At 41.5% G+C, this 25,968-nt stretch overlaps 1 protein-coding gene across 1 annotated transcript; it reads left to right on the top strand.

The window, feature by feature from the left end:
• The first annotated feature begins 1,264 nt into the window (after positions 1-1,264).
• evplb (envoplakin b) lies at positions 1,265-18,650 on the top strand. The gene is made up of 22 exons (XM_084072862.1): positions 1,265-1,424; positions 3,924-4,023; positions 4,291-4,445; positions 5,183-5,306; positions 6,144-6,275; positions 7,465-7,491; positions 7,929-8,090; positions 8,651-8,758; positions 9,034-9,129; positions 9,442-9,552; positions 9,700-9,846; positions 10,018-10,172; positions 10,487-10,584; positions 10,941-11,113; positions 11,416-11,594; positions 11,960-12,098; positions 12,624-12,814; positions 12,953-13,103; positions 13,569-13,652; positions 13,768-13,893; positions 14,548-14,640; positions 14,770-18,650. Exons 1-22 carry the CDS (start codon positions 1,384-1,386, stop codon positions 18,361-18,363), a joined length of 6,186 nt encoding a protein of 2,061 aa, XP_083928988.1. The 5' UTR covers positions 1,265-1,383; the 3' UTR covers positions 18,364-18,650.
• The last annotated feature ends 7,318 nt before the right edge of the window (positions 18,651-25,968 follow it).

Here is a 25,968-nt window from a genome sequence, read left to right as displayed (position 1 = left end):
GTGTGTACTCTCCTTTTGTGCCCTATCTGTTTGTTATCTGAAGAGAACCCAGTCCTTTTCTTGGCAGCAGGTGAAGTCTACATTCCTTAGAGCAGACCTTGACTCCTCATATTCCACACTGCTAATTTAACTGGGCGTGTGTCTGATAACCACTCACCTAGAAACCCCTTGCCGGGCCCTGCCAGGCCTCTCATGTGGCTCACCTGAGACATGGTTCACAGAAATGCCCAGTTAGGTTTTCACTTGCTTTGTTACCCACATTTGAAATGATTAAAACCTCTGAACACTTTTTACCAGTTTTCATTACCAGTTTTCATTACCAGAACAGATTACTTTTAAGTTTGTATCTTTCTTTGCTATTTCTCTGTTCTGAGTTTTTTTGCGCAACTATCATGACTTTCAGTTACTGTATACAATGCCTTCTGCACATTTTTGACACTCTGGCTAAAACATATCGCACCCATCTTAAGAGGTTTATCATACTACCATTCTACCTGTATTTTGTCTTGATTCTCACAGAGCATTATTATTATTATTATTATTATTATTATTAACTTGCTATATTGGATTGTTGCGTTAGCACAGTCTCTGCGGAACATCCACGTCCCACCAACATCGCACTGCTTGTTCCTATATGGGTAAGTGATTCTTACAGTATGTGTGTATTGCTCAGTGACAGTGGGTCACTAAGCTAATTGTTCACCTATGATTCATGCACTTCTATAAAGTCTTATATACTCCATATGTGTCATCTCTACTCTATGTTTACTTGTAGGGTGGGTGGCACTGATATAATGACAGTGTCCGCTGAACCAGAAAGACAACCGGTGTATAAACATGATGGAACATTTGTGTGCAGTTTCTTTATGTTAAAATAAGCCAATTTAATTTGTTCGCTATTTGTTTTTCTGCATTTCTGCATTTCTGATTGTATTTACAAAAAATAAGTAGGCTACATTTGTAGGTTATTTACTTAGTTACATTCTAATGAGCAACCTTACAAGCGAACCCTAAGCATAATATACAAGCAATACTGAATACAATAAACTGTCCCCTCTTCTGACTTGTTACTGTGTAGTGGAGTGAGTGAACATCTGTCAAACAGACAGAATGCAAGGCAGTCAAGGAAAATACAGTGGTACATAAACTGAGAGTGAAAGAGTGGCAAGGAGCAGAACGGAGGTGGTGCCAGTGGTGAGGAACAGGTCTGCCCGGTCCGCTGCCTTGAATGACGACACACCTGCTCCTGCTGGACTGGGAGGAGCTGAGGCAGCCAGGTGAATGCTCCTTAAATGATAGGAGGAGAGGAGAAAGGAGGAAAAGAGGAAAGGATTTGCGAGAGCTGTACAGGGACTTAGGGGCTTACAGACACGGTCTCCCAGGATGTCAAAGAAAAAGGAATTAAGTCCTGTTAAAATCAGCAAGTAAGTTTGTCCAGTGTGTGTGTGTGTGTGTGTGTGTCTGTGTGTGTGTGTGTGTGAGAGAGAGAGAGAGAGAGAGAGAGAGAGAGAGAGAGAGAGAGAGAGAGAGAGAGAGAGAGAGAGAGAGAGAGAGAGAGACAGACGTGTTGTGTTGTGTTGTGTTGTGTTGTGTTGTGTTGTGTTGTGTTGTGTTGTGTTGTGTTGTGTGTGCTGTCATTGTATTCTATCTCTTGTTTTCTCCTATCTTGTGCTGCATCTTGTCTCAAGAGGATTTGGCTGGAATCTGGTTCACCTCCACATGGACATGCGTGTTGGAAGGAATTCCTTTTGTGTGTGTGTGTAGGAAAGAGCTGTTTTATTGTCCTGATTCACAGTTGTCCATATGGACAGCTCAGTGTGAGCTGTGATCTCCTGCATGTGAGCTGCTCACATACAAAATATGCATTCAACAGAATGGGAAGTTGTCTTGCAAGCAAAGTCACGTCAGCAGAAGTTACATGAGAAACTCATGCAGCTGTATAAATATGCAGGACATGCTGAAAATGAATAGACATTTGTGATATATTCCATTCCATTAGTTTCTCTCCTGTCAATAATGTCACAATACACTTAACTTAAATGTGTCAGGAAAGAAATACTTTAATGCTGCTTCTTGTCTTGCGTTCATTTTGCAACAACAACTCTTTCATCTGTGTTTCATCTTTGTTAAAGGGGTGTGACAACCTAAGTGTATTGATCCAGTAGAGACATTCCTGGTGCAGCGTTTCAATAGAGCACTGCTCTGACTAATTAAGCTGACAGAACAACAATAGTTTTACATTACACTTTTATTTAGCAGAGAACCATTATACACGGACACAAGACACACAGCGTATAGTTGCAGCGTGTTGGATTCTGCCATCCTCTTACTGGAGAGAAACATAATGGTTTCAATAGAATCCATTGCATTGACATGAGCTGTTGAGCAGCATGCTTGACAGTCACGTACACTTACAATACTGCATTGCACTTAGAGGTCACAATATTTACCATTCCATTTTTACACTGACTAAGGGCAATCTGGAGTCTTTCCCAGTGCCTCTGTGTCTTTTACTATAGCTGTCAGTCACCCTGGAGGACATCTTCATCCATAACTGCTGCACAGTTTAAGGAGTGGCCAGACAGGATCCCCAGCAGCTTTGCTTGTTTATATAATCTACATAGTTACACTCACCGCACTGTCAACTACAGGTCTCATGACATGAACTACTGTAGACAGTCTGCCATGTCACACATTCCACACATCACTCTTGATAATCAGGTGGATAATGTCAGTTTAGTGCTAAAACTGGTTCTGGTGCGTTTTGCAGGAAACAGCACGGTTGCTTTGCAAGGCTAGTGTACACAAGGCTGGTTTACACAGCAAAATCCAGTGTGTTCATTTAACACGAAAGTGTAAAAAAAAAAGTAAATTATTACACTTTCAGAGATAAATGAACTTATTAATACTTTGGACTTTTCTGTGCCATACTAATGGTCTTGACCATTGACCATTCAACATTAGGTTCACCACATTGTCCTGTATTTTGGACTTTGCCAAGCTTTGGGGCCTATAGTGTGTGTGTGGGGGGGAAGCAGTAAAGATAAGCGCTTGTCTGAATTAAGTGAAATACACTGAGAAATGTGCACACTATAACCTTAACCTTATCATCCTACACTTCTACCACGCATCATGTCTGCCTAAGGATTTTATGGCCCATGCTGGGCTCAACATTCTCTTGATTAGAGATGAATGAATGGGAGTGGAGATGTGTGAGTCACACCCTCACTAACAGCATTCCTGACCTCAAGGTGAAGGTGTGGGCACTCGCTAATGATCTGTCAATGATAGATGTAAGTATCTGGGGTGTGTCTCCGGAAGTAGTTTCAGAACAATTGGAGCAGAAATGAAACTAGAAAATAGCCGTGCAAACTGCCCGCAGGTTAGTTGTCGAAGCCACCAATTACCACTGACAAAGTGCCAATTAACCTAGTGCTGGAAACGTGAATGAATCTTCTTTGTTCACCCACACAGTGAATGGGGTTTGTCTCAGTGGCCTCAACACTAATGTGTACTATGTGGTGCTCTTCCAGAGGTATATTTGAACTTTTAAGTAATCTGTTGAGGTGCGCCATTGGATGACCAGATGCACTGACCACATAATTGTACATACCGTAAATCTTCTAATAGTGACCTCTATTAAATTAAAAAACGTCTCTCTATTAATGACCGGGGCTCTTTTTTCTTTGAACATGTATATATATTCACATACATGCATGCATACATACATACATACATACGTACATACCTACATACATACATACATACATACATACATACATACATACATACATACATACATACATACATACATACATACATACATACATACATACATACATACATACATACATACATACATACATACATACATACATTGCATGCATTATAGAGGTTTCATGACCTTATCTCTGTCTCTTTAGGAGCCAGGCCAATGACCTGGTCACGGCGATTTCTCGTATGCAGTTGAATGCAGACCAGGTGGAGAAGAATATTCTACGAGCAGAGGACCTCATGACTTTGGTAAGATGCCTGTATAAGTAGGCTAACTTACATACAATGTTATGTATGCACTATGTTATCCTCTACCAAAACCAAAAGCAATTTCCATGTGTGGATAATACAGTTTCTATTCTAGTCTATTCTATTATATCAACACTAATCTACTCTAATCTGTTGTCCAAGTGTACACTTGATAACTGTACATATTCTAGTACACACACACATCAAACATCTTTTTCCGATGATGTATGTTCTTTTTTCTATCTGTGGTGGTTCTGTGGATTCCAGGATACAGAGAATGAGAAGAAGGGACAACCCTTCGTTCACCAGAAGGAGAATGCAGACAACCTGGGGGAGGGTGAGGTCTTGTTAAAGCAGCTCTTCATGGATGTGGACAAGGTCAAGAAGCTGGTGCATCCGCAGGCTGGCGAGATTGAGAAAGAGTGAGTTCATTTTACAAGTAGCATGGAACTGTGAGAGTATGCAAATATCCATCAATCAATCAATCAATCAATAAATCAATCAATCAATCAATCAATCAATCAATCAATCAATCAATCCTATCCTTTTTTTATCCATATATAAGATAAAAGTCTCATTGAGATTAAAATCTCTTTTAGAAGAGTGACCTACCAAGAGAACAGCATGAACATTGTTAGAATAATAAACAAGCAAAACTATCACACACTACAATCGAGTGAACACAACATCAAGTTAAAATGCAGTACAGTCTAACCCTAACCTAGCCTGGCTCCAGCCCCTGAATCGAATTTTATTGAAAAAACAAAATGAAAATTCAGCCTTGACTAGGTCTAAAAGACTAGGTCTAAAAAAATAAATACATTCATAAACAGGTGCAACAGGTTTCAAAACTATTTGTGTATGCATATGCACATAATGGATGTGGACATACACGTACATAAAAGCACAAATACTTACTGTGTACATAAACTGACATACACATAATGACATAGCCTACACTTGACAAACACTCCACACACTGCCAAGATACTTATGTACAGCCATAATAAACATTCATTGCTAGTTCTAACCTGGATGTTGACCACCGCCTGCTTCATCCCTCCCTCTCTCTCTCTCTCTCTCTCTCTCTCTCTCTCTCTCTCTCTCTCTCTCTCTCTCTCTCTCTCTCTCTCTCTCTCTCTCTCTCTCTCTCTCTCAGTGTGAGTAACCTTCATGACCGCTGGGCTAAGGACTGTGTGGCGTATCGCAATCTATACGAACAGGTGCAGGAGGTGGATCTGACTCCTAGGATCGACTGGGCTCAGATCCTGGATGAAAAACAGGTCAGTGTGCTGAGACAGCCTCATGGATGTAACGTCTGTGGTTTGATTTAAAGCTGCAAACAGAACTAAATGTATGTTAATGTAACCTATATATAATGTGTGTGTGTGTGTGTGTGTGTGTGTGTGTGTGTGTGTGTGTGTGTGTGTGTGTGTGTGTGTGTGTGTGTGTGTGTGTGTGTGTGTATGTGCGTGCGTGCGTGCGTGCGTGCGTGCGTGCATGTGTGTGTGGTGTATATAATATGTGTGTATATATTTATTTACTCTTTCATTAAGACAGTGTCGGGTATGACACCTACTGGTTGACGAGTAGTACTGCCTCAGGCTCATAAGTGCAATATCTCCTCTGGCCAAGTGGGGATTCCCCAAATGGGGATTGCAGGTTGCAGCTTTTAAACCCACTTAAACCCTCTATTCTTATTCTAAACGGACCTGAGTTGCAACTGTGCTTAGTCTGCTCTGGTTTCCTTCAACATCGAATCTCTTCGCCAGAAATAGCAGATCTACAAGCTCACAATGCTTCGTGCTGCGGCGTGTAGTGAGCTCATAGATTGACTATTTCTGGCAAATGTTCCCCCCAGTTCATGTGGTTAACTCGAGTTTGGGTGAAACCAGCTTGCTCTCAATGCTCTTAAATTAAAACACTGGCGGTTTTCCACTTGTTTTTAGTAACATTTGGTGCATTAATTAACATGTGTTCTTCAGGTTTCAGCGGTGTTCATGTTTGTTGTACTTAAACCCCATCATCAGGGGCAAAAGACAGAAAATACACTAGTATTGAGCCCTGAGGGACTCCGGTTACCCATATGGGGTTTAAGTGGTTAATGTGTGTCACTGCAGAAGCAGCTAATGGCAGAGGAATACGGGCCCAACGTGTCTGATGTGGAGAAGCAGATTGCTGCTCATAACATCTTCCACCAGGAGATGGAGGCCTACAGCTCCCACCTGGACCCCAGCAGCACTACATCACAGGTGACAACACAGTTAGGGGTGCAATAGTTAATCAAAAAATATGTATATTTATAAAGAATGATTTTCAAACATCAGATCAGATCTACAAGCTCACAACACCAACCTTGTAGATTGTCTGTTTTTACAACAAAGTATAAGACAGGGCTTAAATGGTTAATCAGACTGATTTAGCCGATTATAAAACATATATTACAAGTTCTTCACGTTGATGCGCCAGGGTAAAAATCTCCTTGGTTGTTTGATTAATGAAAAAAGAGATTGATAGAATAATTGCTAAGAAGATAATTGATAGTTAAAGCCCAACAACATAATACCATGAAAAGAGGTGAACTGGTGTGTGCCCTTCTCTCAGTTTGGTTCAGGTTAATTATCGTTACACTGGAACTGAAGCTCCCAATATTTAATTGGCTTAGCCTATTCGAGATGTTTTGGTCATTTTGGACATTCATCACAAATACATAGCTGAGAAGAAACACCCAATTTTCTGTGTGCAACAACACAATACCAGACTCTGGATTCATGTTTACCGTGAAGCTGCATTAATGAATGAAACAATAATGATAGAAGAAAGAAAGAAGGATACTGTGTAGAATGTCGTCCACACATTTGCAACACCAACATTGCCCTTCTTGATTCTTGACCTAGCTAGTTTGATTCCTGCTGGAGACCTGTGTTGCAATCTCTCTGCCCACAGATACCTGTTTCTGTACCCTCCTATCTAAATGAGGTTACTCTCCTATCTAAATGGGGCAAACACCCCCACACACACACACACACACACACACACACACACACACACACACACACGCATGCACGCATGCACACACACACACGCACGCACGCACGCACACGCACACGCACACGCACACGCACACACACAAGCACACGCACACGCACACGCACACGCACGCGCACACGCACACGCACGCACACGCACACACAAGCACACGCACACACAAGCGCACGCACACGCACACGCACACGCACACACACACACACACACACACACACACACACACACACACACACACACACACACACACACACACACACACACACACACACACACACACTGTGGTCAATCCAAATATAAGTCAGAATGAATGCTGTCTGCAAGAAAATGTGTTTCTATGCCTAAAACAAATGAATGATGATTGACTAAACATAACTCTCTGATCTTTGTCTGCAGGTCAAAGACAAATACGCCAAACTCCTGGTGAGTCGAGTGTGTGTGATAAACATGAAGCATAAAACCGTGTGTTTGTTCCATACAGTATTGTTTCAGAATTGCAGCTTAGAATCACTGCAGTCTTATTTTCTGTCTCATGTACTAATGGTCGACTAAACCAGTGGTTCTCAAGCTTTTTAATGTCAAGGACCCCCAGTTTGGTGTGCATGATAAGGCCAAGAACCCTCACAACAAATGGACCCGTAAAAGTCCATTTAGTTCCTAACCAACAATTTGGCTGGGGACCCCTTGGAACCCCCTCAAGGACCCCTGGGGGCCAATTTGAGAACAACTGGACTAAACCATTACGTGTGTGTGTGTGTGTGTGTGTGTGTGTGTGTGTGTGTGTGTGTGTGTGTGTGTGTGTGTGTGTGTGTGTGTGTGTGTGTGTGTGTGTGTGTGTGTGTGTGTGTGTGTGTGTGTAGGAAAGCTGCCAGGGGAGGCGCAGGGACCTGGCGTCTATGTATGAATACATGCAGAGCTGCAGTAAGGAGCTGGTCTACATGACGGAACATCAGGACAGGATCCTCAAGAGAGACTGGAGTGACCACATGATCAATCCCCCAAGCGTCCGCATGGAGTATGAGGTGATGTAGAATAGATGATAATCATAATGAAAAACTGTCACATTTTCAAAATATATATTTGGAAATATTGCTTTGGATCCGGATTTAAAAAAAAAAAAAAAAAAGACCAAAAAAAAAAGTGAGATTTTAGCCAGTTTGCCTTAACAAATGCACTGACTAATGCACTCTGGTGCAATCAATAGTAAAAAAAAAAACATGATGGTAACACTTTATATTGAGGTTGGGTCTAAAATGCGTTATAACCACATTTATAATGTATTTTAATGCACTTATATACTATAAATGTTTATAATTATGAATAACTTATAACAAGGTTTATGACTCATTATAACTTATATAATAATATCATTTATAAGTGCTGGTCATAATGCATTATAAACTCAATGGAATCACATTTATAATGCTTCATAACACTCATTATTATAAATGTTTATAATTATGCATAACAACTTATAACAAAGACACTAACTAAGATAAGGTAGTTATAATGTGCTATTCCACTGAGCTTATTTTTCATCTCATTCTTTTATATTTCATTCTTTTTGTTGTTTTTCATACAGAAATTCAAGAACAGCGGTCTGCTGACTCATGAGGAAGAGACTAACCAGCTCCAAGAGGAGGGAGCGAATCTCATCGAGATGAAACACCCTGGAACCCCGACCATACGGGTACATAATATATATGCATAACTGTAATGAAATCAATAGTTTTGTGGTGGGGGGGTTGAAGATCAAATAATATTCAAGTGATGAATTAGACTGAATTGCTCGAAACTGGTCTAAATGGAATTGAATTGAACGAAATTGAATCAAATCAAATGAATCAAATCAAATTGAAAAGATTTGAATCAATCTTAACAGCAGGCATTCAGCTGAATTACCAAGTGGAAGGCTGCAGTGCTGTGAAACAGTTCTCTTCACATCCTCCCACTGTCTTTTGTCAGGCTCACAAAGACGCTGTGCAGCAAGAATGGCAAAGTTTCCTCAACCTGTGTATTGCCCAGGAGACTCACCTGGAGAATGTAGAGGACTACACAAAGGTAGATGCCTTAATATATCTATTGTAGTGACTGATTGAATTGAGTTTGTTTTAGCTGAAATAATTCAACGGATTTGAAGGATTTCACCATCCCACTCTTGCTTAGCCAGATGGAGCGCTCGTAGCATAGTTTCCTGTTTTTCTGTGTGCACCACTGTAATATAACTACACTGTCTCACTCCTTTTCTGTGTGGGATAGTTTTGGTTTTATTTCAAGATGTTAGAGAACTTAATGAATTAATAGCTTGGCAGAAAAAAGCATTGGGGAAAAAGACAAAATGCATGTGTTAAAATCTGCTTTTGTTAATCACAGTTCCAGCTTGATGCAGAGACATTGTCTGAGTCCTTAAAAAGACTCAACTCCACTCTGGACCCCAAATCTCTTGCCAACAAGAGCAACCCCGAAATCCTGATGGCGCTGGAGGTGAGATGCCGTTTTCGGCACAGTCCAGGATTGAATATGCATTAGGACGTCCTCCTTGAAATAGAACAATATAGGATTTAGGTTAAACATCTGCAGTGGCCCTTTAAGTTGGCAAGCCAATGAATAATTGGTTATGTGTGACTGCAGGCAGATGAACCAGCTGTACAGAGGAATGATCAGCGCCTGGCTGCTCTGAAGGAGCTGAGTGCCTCTGTAGCTCCTCTCAAACTGAGACGAACCCAGCCATCCAAACCCACCACCGTGTTGTCTCTGTGTGAATGGGCAGATGAGGAGGTAGGGATGGAGCTGGTCAGACACGCACGCACGCACGCACGCACGCACTCACTCTACCACTCCACCTAACTCACTCACTAGTGGTCACTTGCATAAATATTTATATTTCTTTTTAAATGAAAATAATAAATGCTTGATTTTTGAAAGTTTTGGTCCCCTTTCCAACTGTAGGACTCAGTGAGTCGTGGAGGTGAGCTCATTCTTAAGTCTAACTCAGACAATAAGAACTGGGAGGTGAAGACGAGCAGTGGGAAGATCAAAACGCTGCCTGGAGCCTGCTTTACGATCCCACCGCCTGATGAAGAGGCTCTGGAGAAAGTGGACAGGTACAGAGGGACATCTCTGTTTGTCCTGCATGTTGGTTCATCATTTGATCATTAACTCCCATGTAACAAAGGCAAGCGAGGTTGGCTCATCGTCAACCTGAATGAACCTTGATGATTTTTTGAGTTAGAGACCTAAATGAAGTTTCATTTCCTTGTGTTGTGATTTACAATGTATTGAGTCACTGGGCAGAGTGACATACAGATGTACAGCCTCATTACAATAATATCCCATTCCCAAATGCTTCACAGCTCAACTAATAAACAGATGATTCAACTGCAGTGAGCTGTAATGAAACAGTGTATTTATGTTTTAGTCTGGGCAGAGAGTTGGCAGACCTGAAGAAGCGGAGAGCTGACCTCATGGCCTCTCTCAGGACTCCCAGTGTGGAAAAGATTCGCCCACAGACAGCGGGTAAGAATAGAACACAGCTTTTACAAGACTCAACTCACAGCAGCATTATAATGGGGGAGCGTAGAGTGGGTAGAGAAGCCGTCTGGGAATCTGAAGGTCACCGATTTGACCCTCGGCTCACCCAGTCAACGTGTCGAAGTGTCCCTGAGCAAGACACTTAACCCCTTAACAGCCACCCCTATGTACTCCTTTGAGCCATCCGAGCAACCTTCTGCTGGGTGAAGCAGTCAAAGTAATTTCCCCTCCCTCAGGAACCAGGAAATACTCAATTTCCCCTTTATAATGCAATCAGATTTGTTTGGTTTTGATCCCACCTGGTTTTTCATTGTCTAAATGTTGCTTCTGTCCTTCCATAGTTGCTGTAGCTAGTGCTCCAGAGGACTCCAAAGCTGCCACGCTGTCCACCCAGCTGGACAGAATAAAAAAAGACCTGGAGCAGAGTGAGCGGGATATCCAGGGCAGACTGAGGGCCCCACTGAATCGTCGTGACCCCACACAGGACCTGGCCAACAGGCTCAAAGAGCATGAGGTTAGTAAAGCCTGATTTATAGTATGCTGGTGTCCTGCGCAGAAAATTGCAGAACTACAAGCTTACAACACATTGTGGTGCGATGCGTTGTAAGCATGTAGATCTGCTATTTTGGCACGGGACACCATCGCAAGACTAAGTATAAATCAGACTTAATTTCAAAGAATAGGATGTTTTATTGGCTTTTTATCACTTCATTTTAACAGTGACTCTTGTCATCTCTGACATTTTTGCAATGTAAGCAAGGCTGCATTATACTATTGAATCCAGAGTGTAGAGTTGTCCTGTGCTTTTCCCTCCAGAAAACCACTCTGGCAGTGAGGAGTCTGGAGGCTGAGAAGTCAGCAGTCCAGAGAGAGATGGAGCCCATCCTGGCCAAGAAGCCACTAGGGCCCACAGCTTCCAGCCTGCCCATTAAACTCAATGCTGCCAACAATAAGTTTGATGACATCAACAGCCTCAGTGAACTTTATAACAAAAAGTAACAGAATCAAACTATAATGATTTGATGTTCAATGCAGTTTTAGATAGATAGATAGATAGATAGATAGATAGATAGATAGATACGTAGATAGATAGATAGATAGATAGATAGATACGTAGATAGATAGATAGATAGATAGATAGATAGATAGATAGATAGATAGATAGATAGATTGTAGATCTGCTATATATGAATGTACGCCTATTTTCACCAAATGTTTGCCTGTTATCATGCACAGAATTAATGTGGTTAATAAAGTGATACATAAGTCAAGACAGCGTGTAGAGGTTTAAAAATATTGAAAAATGTATTCTGAATATTAATTATATTTATAAGTGTCATTTTCCTCTTTCATCTACAAGGGCTACAGCTTCCATGTTCCTAAACAAGCAGATTCAGAAAGTGGAGGATGAAGTCTCAGGGTTTGAGGAGCAGTTAGCTAAGGATGGTGCCATCCCTGACACACCCAATGCCCTCCAGACACGCAATCAACAGCTACTGGTGCGCTATTCTTGATTTACCTGATTTACAACTTTACTTCTTGGACCTCTTTTTTCCGTCTGAACCAAATCGCTTCGCCCCAAACAGCCGATCTACAAGCTCACAACACATCACAACCTGACGTTTTGTGAGCTTGTAAATCGGCTATTTTTGCAGGATGTTCCCATAATAGGAATGCTGGGGTTCAAGTGGTTAACTGTCTCCATTAGCCAATCAGGTTCAGGTTCAGACATAGAGGTCATAAGAGGAAGTAGAATGTACACTGTAAAAATCCTCAGTGTTCATTTATCCACTTGTAACTCTGAGAATGTAGAAAATGTGAACAAATTGAAGGGTCCATTTGGTTACATTTGTACACTCTCAGTTAAATTAACGCTGAGGATTTTCCTGTGTACTGTATTGCTTGCGCATTTCTGATTGTCATTCCAGTTATTAATGATAGAATGATCGATCAAACATTAATTGTTACCATCATGCCTTTATTTTTTATTAATGTCATCTGTGTGTCCTTAATCCCTCACACAGCTGATGAAGGATGATGCCTCAAAGCAGGATGATATAAAGAAACTGGGCAGAGACCTGGAGCTGACAGAGCAGGTGTGCAACTCCCTGCAGAAGAACTTTAATGAATACTGTCCTGACATCCATCGTCAGGAGAAGGAAGTTAAGCTCCTGAAGAACCGCTATGCTAACATTAGCAATCAGCTGCAGGACAGGTGAGACCTCAAATCATTATCATTAGTAAATAATACAATAATACAGATAATTTATTGTCATTGTAAATGCAGTAACCATGTGAATTCATTTGTACTGGATAAATGGTGTAGGGTTCATCTTGTTGTTATCCGTTCCAGGTCTACTCTTGTTCAAGAGGCAGCCAATAAAAATCAAGGATTCGAGAGTGCTGCGCAGTCATTGAATTTCTTCTTGGGCAATCTGCCCAACAATAAGATCAAACCCACTGACAGTGTAGCTCAGATAACTGCCAAGCAGAACACTCAGAAGGTGTGTGTAAATATTTATTTGTGTCGGATTTTAAACGTTTATAAACATTTATCCCTGATTGATATGGATGAAATAACCCAAGAGAAGGTTATTTTATAACTGATATGATACCAGTTTGTCTCATTGGTTTTATCGCACCTTAACGCACCTTAACGTCCATAAGTATATCATGCACAGTAGTATACATACATTGCTGCTATGCTCAGGCACCTTAGTTTGTTTCTTATCTCAGGTACTTTGTAAATATGTAGATAAAACTTGTTTGGCTTCTGTTGTTCTCTTGTTTGATCTCCTGCCCCCCACTCCTCTTCTTCTTCTCCCTCCCCCCTCTTCTCTTCTTTCTATGGAAATTAACGTTGATGATATACAAAAACGAATTTCACCCACTTTTTTACCTTGTAAACCTGTGATGTGACAATAAAACTGATTCTGATTCTGATATACTCAATTATGTCCCCGGTTTAGAGAGTGATGGAGGACATCAAGAGAAAATCAGAGGACTTAGACAGAGTCAAGCATCTTTCTCGTGACTTGCAGAATGTCATGAATGTGAGTTCAGAGTGAAAGGCACTCCCAATATCCTGTTCCATGTACAACTAGTAAAATCAACTTTAAATGCTTTGTTGTCAAATCTGCTGCTGACGGTCTATTTTTATGCTATCAGGAGTATGAGGTAAAATCAAACAAGTACCGTGCCACTCTGAAAGATGATGATGATGATGATATTGATGAAGAACCAAGCCCCAAGAAACAGTACACTCCAACCATGGCTGATGCTGTACAGAAAAAGGTATGGCTGAGATCAGCTTCTAAACAACTATATGAGGAGTGTAAAAAAAAGTAACAGGACTGTGGCAGCCACGCTCATGACTCAATGCTAATCGGGTAACCGCTTATGTTAATGTGTTGTGCAACATCCCACCACTATTCTGCTATAATATTGTTCACTTCTCTCACTCTGTGCTTCTGTTCCAGCCAGGCTGTCGTGTAGCACACCCTCTGTTACCCACCGCCACGCAACTGGAGGTGGCTACGGTTAGGGTCAGGGTTAGGGTTAACCCTTCAACCTAACCCTATAGCCCAACTTAACCAGCAATTTCAAATAAATTATTTGCTCCTTATTTGCGCCACCTCCAGTTGCATAACAGCAGTGTAATTACACAATAGCATGGAACAGAAGCACAGAGTGAGCGAAGTGAACAATATATAGCAGAAAAGTGGCAAGATGTTGTGCAACACAGTGACATAAGCTGTTACTCAATTAGCATTGAGTCATGAGCAGGGTTGCGACAGTCCTGTTACTTTTCTTACACATCTCGTATATGTTCAAAGGTAACATGTCAGAGATAAAAGATATAATTAATGTTAAGATTTTAAGATGCAGGATTTCTGATATTTGTTCTTGGGATGATTTTGCACTCAATTGCATTTGCTGCTATTGCAGGAGAAAAAGCTTCTGAAACTTTATTCTGAGGTGTCTGCAGAGAATGATCAGCTACTCAGCCAGATGAGAATGGCTAAGGACGTCATGGCCAGGGTAGGAAATAATGCCATATAATCAAGATTTTTACTCATCAATACTTTGTGACTGTAGAATTAATTGAATACTGGATATGTGGCATTCAACATCTAAAGACCCTCCTTTATCTTCTTCCATTCATCACAGAATGAAGAGAACGTTAGCCAGGTGGTTGTTAGACAACAGCAGCAGCTGCAAAGTCAGCAGAAGAGCTTGGAGGAGTCTGATCATCTGAAGAAAGAACTTAAAGAGGAGATCACCAGGCGTACACATGCTGAGAATGACCTGAACACATACAGGAAGAGATTCATGTCCCTGAAGAGTAGGAGAGGGGTGGAGAGGCTGGAGGAGAAGGAGGTGGTGCAGTACTACCGTGAGCCAAAGCTGGAGGTTGAACTTGAGTCTTTGAAGAAGAAGATCAAGGATGAGGCTGTGAAGCGATCAGGAAGCCATTCAGAGATTGAGCTTATCAACGAGACGATCATCAAACTGGAAACTGAGCTGACAAAAATCGAGCCCAAGCTGGTGACAAAGGTAGTGACAGAGTACGAGAGAGACCCAAAGCTTGACAAAGAAGCCACCAGGATCAAGGATGAGATGCACAAGATAAGACTGGAGCTCCAAACGAGAGATACGGAGACGGTCCAAATGAAAACAGAGATCACAGTTCTGGCACAGCAGAAACCAAAAATTAAGGAGACGGTGGTGAAGAAGGAAGTGGTGAGACTTGAGAAGGATCCAGAGATGCTTAAAGCTGTGCTTTTCTTCCAGAATGACATTGCAGATGAAGAGTCCCAATGCAAGGCACTCAATGATGGGATTTTTAGCACAAGGAGCCACATAAACACATTAGAGAGAGTCATTCCCTCCATCCAACCCAAAATTGTCACCAAAGTAGTGAAGAAAGTAGAGCAGGATCCACAGCTACTTGAAGAGTCAAAGAAACTTCGCCTCTCCATGGAGGAAGAGAAAGATGAGATTGTCATCTTGATGAAGGACCTCAACACTCTTCAGCTACATTATGGTGAGGTTGACAAGCTTAAGCCTAAAGTGAATGTCAAGGAGATCATTAATGAGATTTACAGAGTTGATCCTGAGACGGAAGTGGAGCTGGTGCGGCTGAAGAAAGAGCTGCAGGATTCAAGCCGAAACAGTGCAGACACAGAGAAAGAAATTAGCAAAGTGATGGTGGATCTGAACACCCTGCGTTCTCAGAAACCCAAAGTGGAGTACAAGGAGGTGACCCAGGAAGTGATCAAACAGGAGAAAAGCCCAGAGGTCATCAGAGAGTTGCAGAAGCTCAAGAGCCAACTCTCTCGCCTGCAGGTCAACTGTGATACAACTCTGGAACTGTTGAACCACCTACGTAAAGAGAGAGATGAGTTGAAGGCTGAAAAATCCAAGGTGGAGATGAAGCTGGTAACCAAGGAGCTGATCAAATATGAGAATGACCCCTTGCTGGAAAAAGAGGCTGACAGACTTAGGAGAAATGTGAGAGAGGAGGTTCAGGAACGGCGCAGTGTGGAGGAAGCTGTCTTTGACCTTCAGAATCAGTACATCATCCTTGAGAGGCAGAAGCCAGAAGAGAAAATTGTAGTCCAAGAAGTAGTACGTCTTGAAAAGGACCCCAAGCAGTTCCTGGAGCATGAGAACTTGAACAAGAGTATGGATGATGAACTTAAAGCCCGTCGAAAGCTGGACCTAGAAGTGAGGCAGCTCAGAGGCCTGGTTGAGGAAAAAGAGAGAACCTTAGCACAGATGGATGACCGCCACAAAAAGATTCAAGTAGAGGTAGAGCTCAGGCAGATCAAGTGTCGTATTCTTGAGTTGGAAAATGCACCACCGCCCATTGAAGAGAAGATTGTCATTGAGGAGGTCCTCAAAGTAGAACGGGACCCCAAGCTGGAGAAACTAACCGAGGATTTACGCACTAACATGGAGACTGAGGGCACCAATATTTGTCGCTTGGAAAGAGAAATTCGCAACCTAAAGATCAAGCTAGATATTTTGCTAAAAGAAAAGTCTGGTGAGAAAGTTGTTTACAAAGAAGTTGTTCGCGTGGAGAAAGACCCAGAAGTCGAGGCGGAGAGGGACCATCTCAGAGAACAAGTGATGCAGGAGAAAAATCTCAGAAGGGACCAGGAAGATGAAATTGCTAACACCAACACTAAAATCATCCGCCTGCGGACATCTCAGGCCTCCACATCTCAAGAGGAGACCTCATTTACATCCAGTCGAGATGCCCTTCAGAAAGAAAAGGGAAATCTCCTTCAAGAGCTTAAAACACTGGAGTCTGAGAGGCAGAACATCAATATAACATTCCAGCAACAGTCTAAGCTGATGAGTGAGAGGAACCAACTGAACCGTCAGAAGAGTGTCAAGATGGGGTCAGAGACGCAGAGTTTGGAGAAACAAATACTGAGTGAAAAAGACAAAATACACCAAAAGGAGATCCTCATTGCCGAATTACAGAGCAGCTTGCATAAGGAAGACCACTCTGAGACTCAGACCAGAGAGACCAACCTCTCCACAAAGATCACCATCCTGGACCCAGAGACTGGTAAGGACATGTCTCCCTATGATGCCTACCTACAGGGCTTGATTGACCGCAACCAGTACATTAAACTTCAGGAGTTGGAGTGTGACTGGGAGGAGATTTCTTCAATGGGACCAGATGGAGAGACCTCCATTCTGCAAGATCGCAAGAGTGGGAAACAGTTCTCTGTCAAGGATGCTCTAAAGGCAGGTCGCCTGACTCAGTATGACTTGCAGTGCTACAAGGAGGGGAAAATGCCCATCTCTGAATTAGCTCTCCTGGTTGCTGGGGATTCCAGACCGAAGCCCCTACCTCCAATCAAGACCCCAATGTCACCCACCAGAGCCAGTCCAATGTCACCCACCAGAGCAACTCCAATGTCACCCACAACAACTCCAATGTCACCTACCAGAGCCACCACAACCTCCCCTCTGAACTCAATGTTCTCGTCACTGAGGTCCTCATACCCCAGCCTCAATCGCCTCAATAGTGGCAGTTTGACTAACCTCAATCGTCGCAATAGTGGGAGTTTGACCACCCTGAACGCCTCTGCAGGCGATGAATTCTTTCCAATCTCTGGTGTTTATGACACCACCACTGACAGCCGCATGTCTGTGAGAAGTGCCCTCACCCGCAAACTCATCGACCTCGACACAGCCCTAAAGCTCCTGGAGGCACAGGCGGCCACGGGAGGCATTGTTGATCTCGCCAAAAAGGACAAACTGTCTGTTCACAAGGCAGCAGAGTATGGTCTCATTGATTCGAGCCACTTGTATAAGCTGCTGAACTCCCAGAAAGCTTTCACAGGAGTGGAGGATCCTGTCACTAAGGAGCGTCTCTCTGTGGGGCAGGCTGCAGAAAAAGGCTGGATTCCTCTTGACAGTGCCAAAAGGTTAATGGAAGCCCAGTACCTGACCGGTGGGCTGGTCGATCCCTCCCGAGCCGGCCGCCTGAGTGTCCAAGAAGCTGTCATCACCAAGGTGATTGACAGCACAACAGCTGAAGAGCTCCAAGATCAGTCGACCCACACAAAAGACCTGGTGGACCCCATCACTAAAGAGAAGATGTCCTACAAACAGGCGATGGATCGCTGCAAGAGGGATGTCGCAACGGGGCTCTTACTGCTCCCCGTAGCCTCCACTGATGCCATGGATGCTCCGTCTTACTCCAACTATCGCTTCAATGCCTCTCACAGTCAAGTTTAAGCATGTGCAGTTTAATACCAAGGTGTTAAAAGATGTATCTGTGACAAAGAAATTATAAAAGAAAATGTTTACATATATATCCTTGAAGAGTTTTTTTTTGTTTTTGGTTACACTGTAAATGTTCATTTATTCTGTCTCAATCTGTGGTCAGGACTTGTGCAAACAAAAGGTTATGGTTTTTATGTTGATTTGAAATGTTTATAGTTTTTTCAGCATTTTGATGGAAATGCACATTAAACACTGTTTCATGATAGGCACTCAATAAACTATACAAGCCTTAAATTGTGCTTTAATGTCTTCAATTATTGCAGTTGTTAAAGAAAGTTTTAATATACCTTGTACAGTTCTTCTTGCAAAAGCAAATGTATGCCAATAGTAATTCCTTCTTTCCTATAGTGCTTCTGCACAAGGTGCATATTATATCTTATTGAATTTAACCACATAAGCTCTATATACTTCAACGTATGACAAACAGTGAAAATAGCCGATCTATGTAGAATTTCACAATTCTTTGAAAATCTTTCCTCCCCAACATAGGGACACCAGGGTTAATGTGGTTAATATGGTCTCAGTATTGAGGGGTATTGGAGTGTATAAAGAGAAACATGTTCAGGCATGTACAGTATTGTGATGCTAGTATGAACATTATGAATATCTACCACAAATGAATTAATAATATTTTACAGAGCTGAATGGACACACATGACAGCTATTGCCCAGAGTCCACATTTCCTATTCATTCCAGACCATGAACTTGTATCCCTAGGATTATGTGACTCATATGAGTGAAAATGATGGATTAAGGTTACAGGTGCATCTCAAAACATTGGAAAAGTAAAATTTGTTCCGTAATATAATTTGAAAAGTGAAACTTTCTTATATTCTACTGTGCATGAAGTAAAATATTTCAAACCTTTTTTGTTTTAATTTGGATTAATACGGCATACAGCTCTATGAAATCAGAAATCCAGTATCTCAAATATCTATAATCCTTAAAAGCCTAAGAACAGGTTGCTTTGATAGCGGGCTTCAGCTCATCCGAAATTGAAATTGAAATCTTAAACTGAATCCTGTAACGAACAGGGAGCCAGTGGAGGGAGGCAAGAATCGGGGAGATGTGATCATACTTCCGTGCCCCTGTTAAGAGGCGAGCGGGCGAGAGGCGAGGCTTCCAAAGTTTGCAGGATTGGTCCGTTTTGAACAAACTGCCTCAAATCATGAACGCCGCTTGCCATTTCCATAAAATTGCACACGCACATTCCCACTAGGCCGAGGAAGAAACCCCACTTGAAAATGTTCAAATCAGCCTTACGGTGGCGCTATAACAGGCCGATTTGCATTTTTAACTATAACTGCACCAATCTGCGTGAAACTTTGCACGCACACTCCCTAGAGGCCAAGGAAAAACATCTGCACTGCATTTTTCACATCTGCTTTTTACAGCGCCACCAGGATGTAAAATACATTTTTGGAGATTATTCCTTCAGATTCTGTCCAAAAAACACGCAAATTGGTACACTGTATCTCCATAGACATGTGATTCTGATGGATCTGTCCGATATTTCTTATTCCATCCTATTTGGCTTACAGTGGCTTCTAAAGTTTGCAGGATTGGTCAGTTTTGAACAAAATGCCTCAAAACGCAGTGTGCAATTTCTGTGAAATTTTGCATGCAGATTCCCACTAGGCTGAGGAAGAAATTCCCCCCTTTTCACATTGGGGTTTTTGCATTTTTATGTGGTTAAATTGCGGGAAGTTGAGAAATATGCCGAAAGTTGTGAAAAGTTGTGAAATATGCAGAAATATGCGATGCGAAGCGCATATTATGCGATGTGATGCGCATATTATGCAAAGTACATTTTATGTGATGCGATGCGCATTTTATGCGATGCGATGCAGCCTTTTTGAAAAAACTTTACCTCCGCATAATTATGTGCCATTATGCTGATTATGTGGTAAATTATGCGATCGCAAAATCGCATTTTTCTGGAGGGTCTAACTTATATGACACATCAGCTAAAAGTGGCTGAGTGATGGTGTGGTGGTCTGAGCATCGGACTCACAGGGCAGAGATTACATGTTCAAATCCCTGTCATTCTATGGTTCATTGCTTTTCAACTTTACTAACTGAACGCTGACATATAAACACTTCCAGAGTACAAAGAGACATGCAATGGGAGTGGCTGAGAGATGGTGTAGCGGTTTGAAGATCAGACTCTCAGCATGGAGATGCCATGTTCAAATCCCAGTCATTGTATGGTTCATTGCTTTTCAACTTTACTAAGTGAAGGCTGACATATAAACACTTCAAGAGTACGAAGAGACATACGAGTGGCTGAGAGATGGTGTAGCGGTCTAAAGATCTTATAACTGAAAGAACTCTTCCCAGCTTAAGTTTGACTAATTAATTAGTATTAGCTTCATCAGCTAATTAAAGCAGACACACAGGGTTATTATAATTTAAAGGTGTTGGCAATACTTTGCCACCCTTTCTCCCTGGATCCATTTATTGCGGCCATGTTTCCTTTCTTGCTTATTATACATTTTACTTCCTCGTATGAGTCCCAAGACTCAAAACCCAAAAGAGTCTTGAGTCGAACACATTAGATCCACGGAGACATAAAATTTCTCTTTTTGGCCTTGAGTCTTGGGACTTAAGGCCCAAAAGAGAAGAGGAAGGAGTACAATTCTAAAACTATTAAACATTTCAAAGATTCCTTTTCAGGCAAACATGTCCACAGTAAGATGAACATTTTAAAGTTTGAATGAGGTTACTAGGCGTAAGTATGTAGTTGTAAGCCTGCCTTTAAATGTCCATTGCCCCGCATTGACAATGCATTGGGCGCTTAAAGTTAAATATCTCCAAAATTACAAATGATTTCAAAGAAAGAATCTCAAGCATGCATGTCCACAGTAAGGTGGAATTTTAAAATTGTGAATGGAGTTTCTAGGTGAAAGTTTGGTAGCACTTTACAATAATGACCCGTTATAAAGCATTTATAAACGTTTATAAGTAGTTTGTAAACTATTAACAAATCATTAACAACCTGTTTGTTGACATTCGTAAATGATTACTAAAACCTTTATAACTACAGTTACAAATCATTTGTAAAGTATTAGTAAGTAGTGAACTATTCATGAATAAGCCATTTATATACATCTGTAAAAGATTATTAAATCATTTGTAACGACCCATTCTAAAGCATTTATAAACATTTATAAGCAGTTTGTAGACTATTAACAAATCATTAACAACCTGTTTATTGACATTCGTAAATGATTACTAAAACCTTTATAACTACGGTTACAAATCATCTATAAAGGTATTAGTAACTATTCATGAATAAGCCATGTATAATACATCTGTAAATGATTATTAAATCATTTGTAACTGATGTTACATAATATATACAAACATTCCTAAAGTATCTATAAATCCTTAGTACATGTTATTATGTGCCCTATAGTAAAGTGAAGACAGTTCATCATTTACAACTGTCTGTTAATGTGTTTGTTCATGTTTAACATGCTTTGTAAAACATTCCTAAAATATCTATAAATCCTTTGTACATGTTATTATGTGCCCTACAGTAAAGTGAAGACAGTTCATCATTTATGACTGTCTGTTAATGTGGACTTTCTCCTTACCTGTTGCAAACTACCTGGCTTTCATGAATGCAGACACCAAACAATTACTAGAATTATCATTCATGTTAAGCAAATGATGCGTAAGACATTCGTAAAGAGTATTTCGGATTTAACTTTCGTTTCGGTAGTTTGATTACAAAATGTAAGTTGTGTAAAAAATAATCTGACTATACTAAGTTGTTATTTGTTTGTTTAAGTCAGGCTATACTCTACTCAGAGTCATAAGTTTACAAAATGTACTAAAGTACAGTGAACGTCTGTGCGGTTTGTCTTCATCACTGAAAATAACGTACATGTAAACTGATGTCATGTGCAGTTGGGGTGAAGAAACACAACCATTTCACTCCTAATAATACCTATTTGATTTGACATCCTGACTTGCTGCTGTAGCTGAGGCTTGAACCTGTTACCTGCGGCTCACTAGTCAGTGACTCTATCCATTCACCTACAGCTGTTTCCTTGGAATCTGCGGTTCTGAAACGTTTTGTTGTCAACCCCCCAAATTGACATGTATTTGGGCAGTAGACCCCAATGTGAAAAGATGTAGTGTCAGGGCCCCCCATGAAAAAGATTTATATTTATGCTGTAACACATTTTTTAAAAAGTTATTTGTCTTGTTTGTTGTTCAAGTCAAAGCACCAGGAAGGCTGTACTTGTCAGCCATCTGTTAGCTCAATGGGTTGAGACGCAGTATTCATGATCCAGAGGCCATGAGTTCAAATCCCATTGATGTCTTTCCTATGATTCTTCCCTTTGCAGACTGGCTTCCAGAAGATCAACTGAAAACTACCAGGAAGGCTATATTTGTCATCCAACTGTTAGCTCAATGGGTTGAGACGCAGTATACATGATCCAGAGGCCATGAGTTCAAATCCCATTGATGTCTTTCCTATGATTCTTTCCTTTGCAGACTGGCTTCCAGAAGATCAACTGAAAACTACCAGGAAGGCTGTACTTGTCAGCCATCTGTTAGCTCAATGGGTTGAGACGCAGTATTCATGATCCAGAGGCCATGAGTTCAAATCCCATTGATGTCTTTCCTATGAATCTTTCCTTTGCAGACTGGCTTCCAGAAGATCAACTGAAAACTACCAGGAAGGCTGTACTTGTCAGCCATCTGTTAGCTCAATGGGTTGAGACGCAGTATTCATGATCCAGAGGCCATGAGTTCAAATCCCATTGATGTCTTTCCTATGATTCTTTCCTTTGCAGACTGGCTTCCAGAAGATCAACTGAAAACTACCAGGAAGGCTGTACTTGTCAGCCATCTGTTAACTCAATGGGTTGAGACGCAGTATACATGATCCAGAGGCCATGAGTTCAAATCCCACTGGTGTCTTTACTGTGATGCTTCCCTTTGCAGACTAACTTCTAGAAAAACAAGTTAAAACCACCAGAAAACCTGTAACCCTCAGCCAACAGCATAGCTCAACTGGTAGAGCGTCTGTCCAATAACATGACTTGACTTGACTTGAGTGGGTTCGATTCCCACTCGAGTCAAGTCTCCCCGGTAACTTGGGGCAACGGATAAATTGACTGATATCCTTAGTGATGCTTCCCTTTGCAGACTAACTTCTAGAAAAATAAGTTAAAACCACCAGGAAACCTGTAACTCTCAGCCTACAGCATAGCTCAACTGGTAGAGCGTCTGTCCAATAACTTGACTTGACTTGAGTGGGTTTGATTCCCACTTGAGTCAAGTGTCCCCGGTATCTTGGGGCAACGGATAAATTGACTGATATCCTTAGTGATGCTTCCCTTTGCAGACTAACTTCTAGAAAACAAGTTAAAACCACCAGGAAACCTATAACTCTCAGCCAACAGCATAGCTCGACTGGTAGAGCGTCTGTCCAATAACATGACTTGACTTGAGTGGGTTCGATTCCCACTCGAGTCAAGTGTCCCAGGTAACTTGGGGCAACGGATAAATTGACTGATATCCGTAGAATAAATTGTAGGAGTGTGCTGGTTCAAATCCAGTACAACCCAGGGTTCGATTCCCACTAACGTCAAGTCCCCGGTAAATTGGGGCAGCGGATAAATTGACTGATATCCGTAGAATAACTTGTAGGATTGTCCTGGTTCAAATCCAGTCACCACCTTAGTAACTGAAACCGAATCTGGCCAATTCGGTCTCAGTTACTGAGATAGATAGAGGGTGCGTAGAGTAGGCTGAGTAGAGTAGGGGTAGAGTAAAGAGGGAATATAGTCGGGGAGTAGGAGTAGGAGTAGGTCCCAGAAGGAACCAGAGTAGGGGGAGGCGTAGGGCCTAGAGTAGGGGGAGGAGTAGGAATAGGGCTCGGGGTACTTTGAACCAGGACACTCCTACAAGTTATTCTACGGATATCAGTCAATTTATCCGCTGCTCCAATTTACCGGGGACTTGACGTTAGTGGGAATCGAACCCAGGACCGCTCGGTCCTGGGTTGAACTGGATTTGAACCAGCACACTCCTACAAGTTATTCTACGGATATCAGTCAATTTATCCGTTGCCCCAAGTTACCGGGGACACTTGCCTCGAGTGGGAATCGAACCCACTCAAGTCAAGTCAAGTCATGTTATTGGACAGACGCTCTACCAGTTGAGCTAAGCTGTTGGCTGAGAGTTACAGGTTTCCTGGTGGGTTTAACTTTTTTTCTAGAAGTTATTCTGCAAAGGGAAGCAACACGAAGAATATCAGTCAATTTATCCGTTGCCCCAAGTTACCGGGGACACATGACTCGGAGTGGGAATCGAACCCACTCAAGTCAGGTCAAGTCATGTTATTGGACAGACGCTCTACCAGTTGAGCTAGAGGCCATGAGTTAAGCTGTTGGCTGAGAGTTACAGGTTTCCTGGTGGTTTTAACTTGTTTTTCTAGAAGTTAGTCTGCAAAGGAAAGCATCACAGTAAAGACACCAGTGGGATTTGAACTCATGGCCTCTGGATCATGTATACTGCGTCTCAACCCATTGAGCTAACAGATGGCTGACAAGTACAGCCTTCCTGGTAGTTTTCAGTTGATCTTCTGGAAGCCAGTCTGCAAAGGAAAGAATCATAGGAAAGACATCAATGGGATTTGAACTCATGGCCTCTGGATCATGAATACTGCGTCTCAACCCATTGAGCTAACAGATGGCTGACAAGTACAGCCTTCCTGGTAGTTTTCAGTTGATCTTCTGGAAGCCAGTCTGCAAAGGAAAGAATCATAGGAAAGACATCAATGGGATTTGAACTCATGGCCTCTGGATCATGTATACTGCGTCTCAACCCATTGAGCTAACAGTTGGATGACAAATATAGCCTTCCTGGTAGTTTTCAGTTGATCTTCTGGAAGCCAGTCTGCAAAGGAAAGAATCATAGGAAAGACATCAATGGGATTTGAACTCATGGCCTCTGGATCATGAGTACTGCGTCTCAACCCATTGAGCTAACAGATGGCTGACAAGTACAGCCTTCCTGGTGCTTTGACTTGAACAACAAACAAGACAAATAACTTTAAAAAAATGTGTTACAGCATAAATATAAATCTTTTTCATGGGGGGCCCTGACACTACATCTTTTCACATTGGGGTCCACTGCCCAAATACATGTCAATTTGGAATGGTTTGTTCAGTAACAGGAGTCTCCCCACCATGTAGTGATCATGGCAACAACCCCTCTCCTATCAGCCGGCAAAAAGTACTCAAATGTTTGTTAAGTAAAAGTATCAATACTCAAAACTTTTCAGGCAATAATTTACCTAAAAAGTTTGTATTAAAGTTAAGTATTCAGAACTTAACTTTTTTAGTTCATTGTACTTCTATATATAGATTACCAAACTCAAAAGTCAGATGTATTCAGAACTGGAACTTTTTAGGTACTTCTATAAATCGATAACTATGATTTATTATTGTCTACTCAAATAATAGTTAGTACTACATGTACTCTTTATTCATGATTAATTAAATATATTTATTATATCAACTAAATATGTA

This window comes from Gymnoscopelus microlampas (assembly GCF_963454915.1).
Source record: "Gymnoscopelus microlampas genome assembly, chromosome: 11".
NCBI lineage: Eukaryota > Metazoa > Chordata > Actinopteri > Myctophiformes > Myctophidae > Gymnoscopelus > Gymnoscopelus microlampas.
Note: the sequence above shows the minus strand (reverse complement) of the source record. Positions and strands in the feature narration are given on the sequence as shown.

Coding starts and splice junctions, on each gene's coding strand:
- evplb (XM_084072862.1), top strand. CDS start 1,384: ATGTCAAAGAAAAAGGAATTAAGTCCTGTTAAAATCAGCAA. Junction 6,276..7,464: donor CCAGCAGCACTACATCACAG/GTGACAACACAG, acceptor CTTTGTCTGCAG/GTCAAAGACAAATACGCCAA. Junction 9,553..9,699: donor AAATCCTGATGGCGCTGGAG/GTGAGATGCCGT, acceptor GTGTGACTGCAG/GCAGATGAACCAGCTGTACA.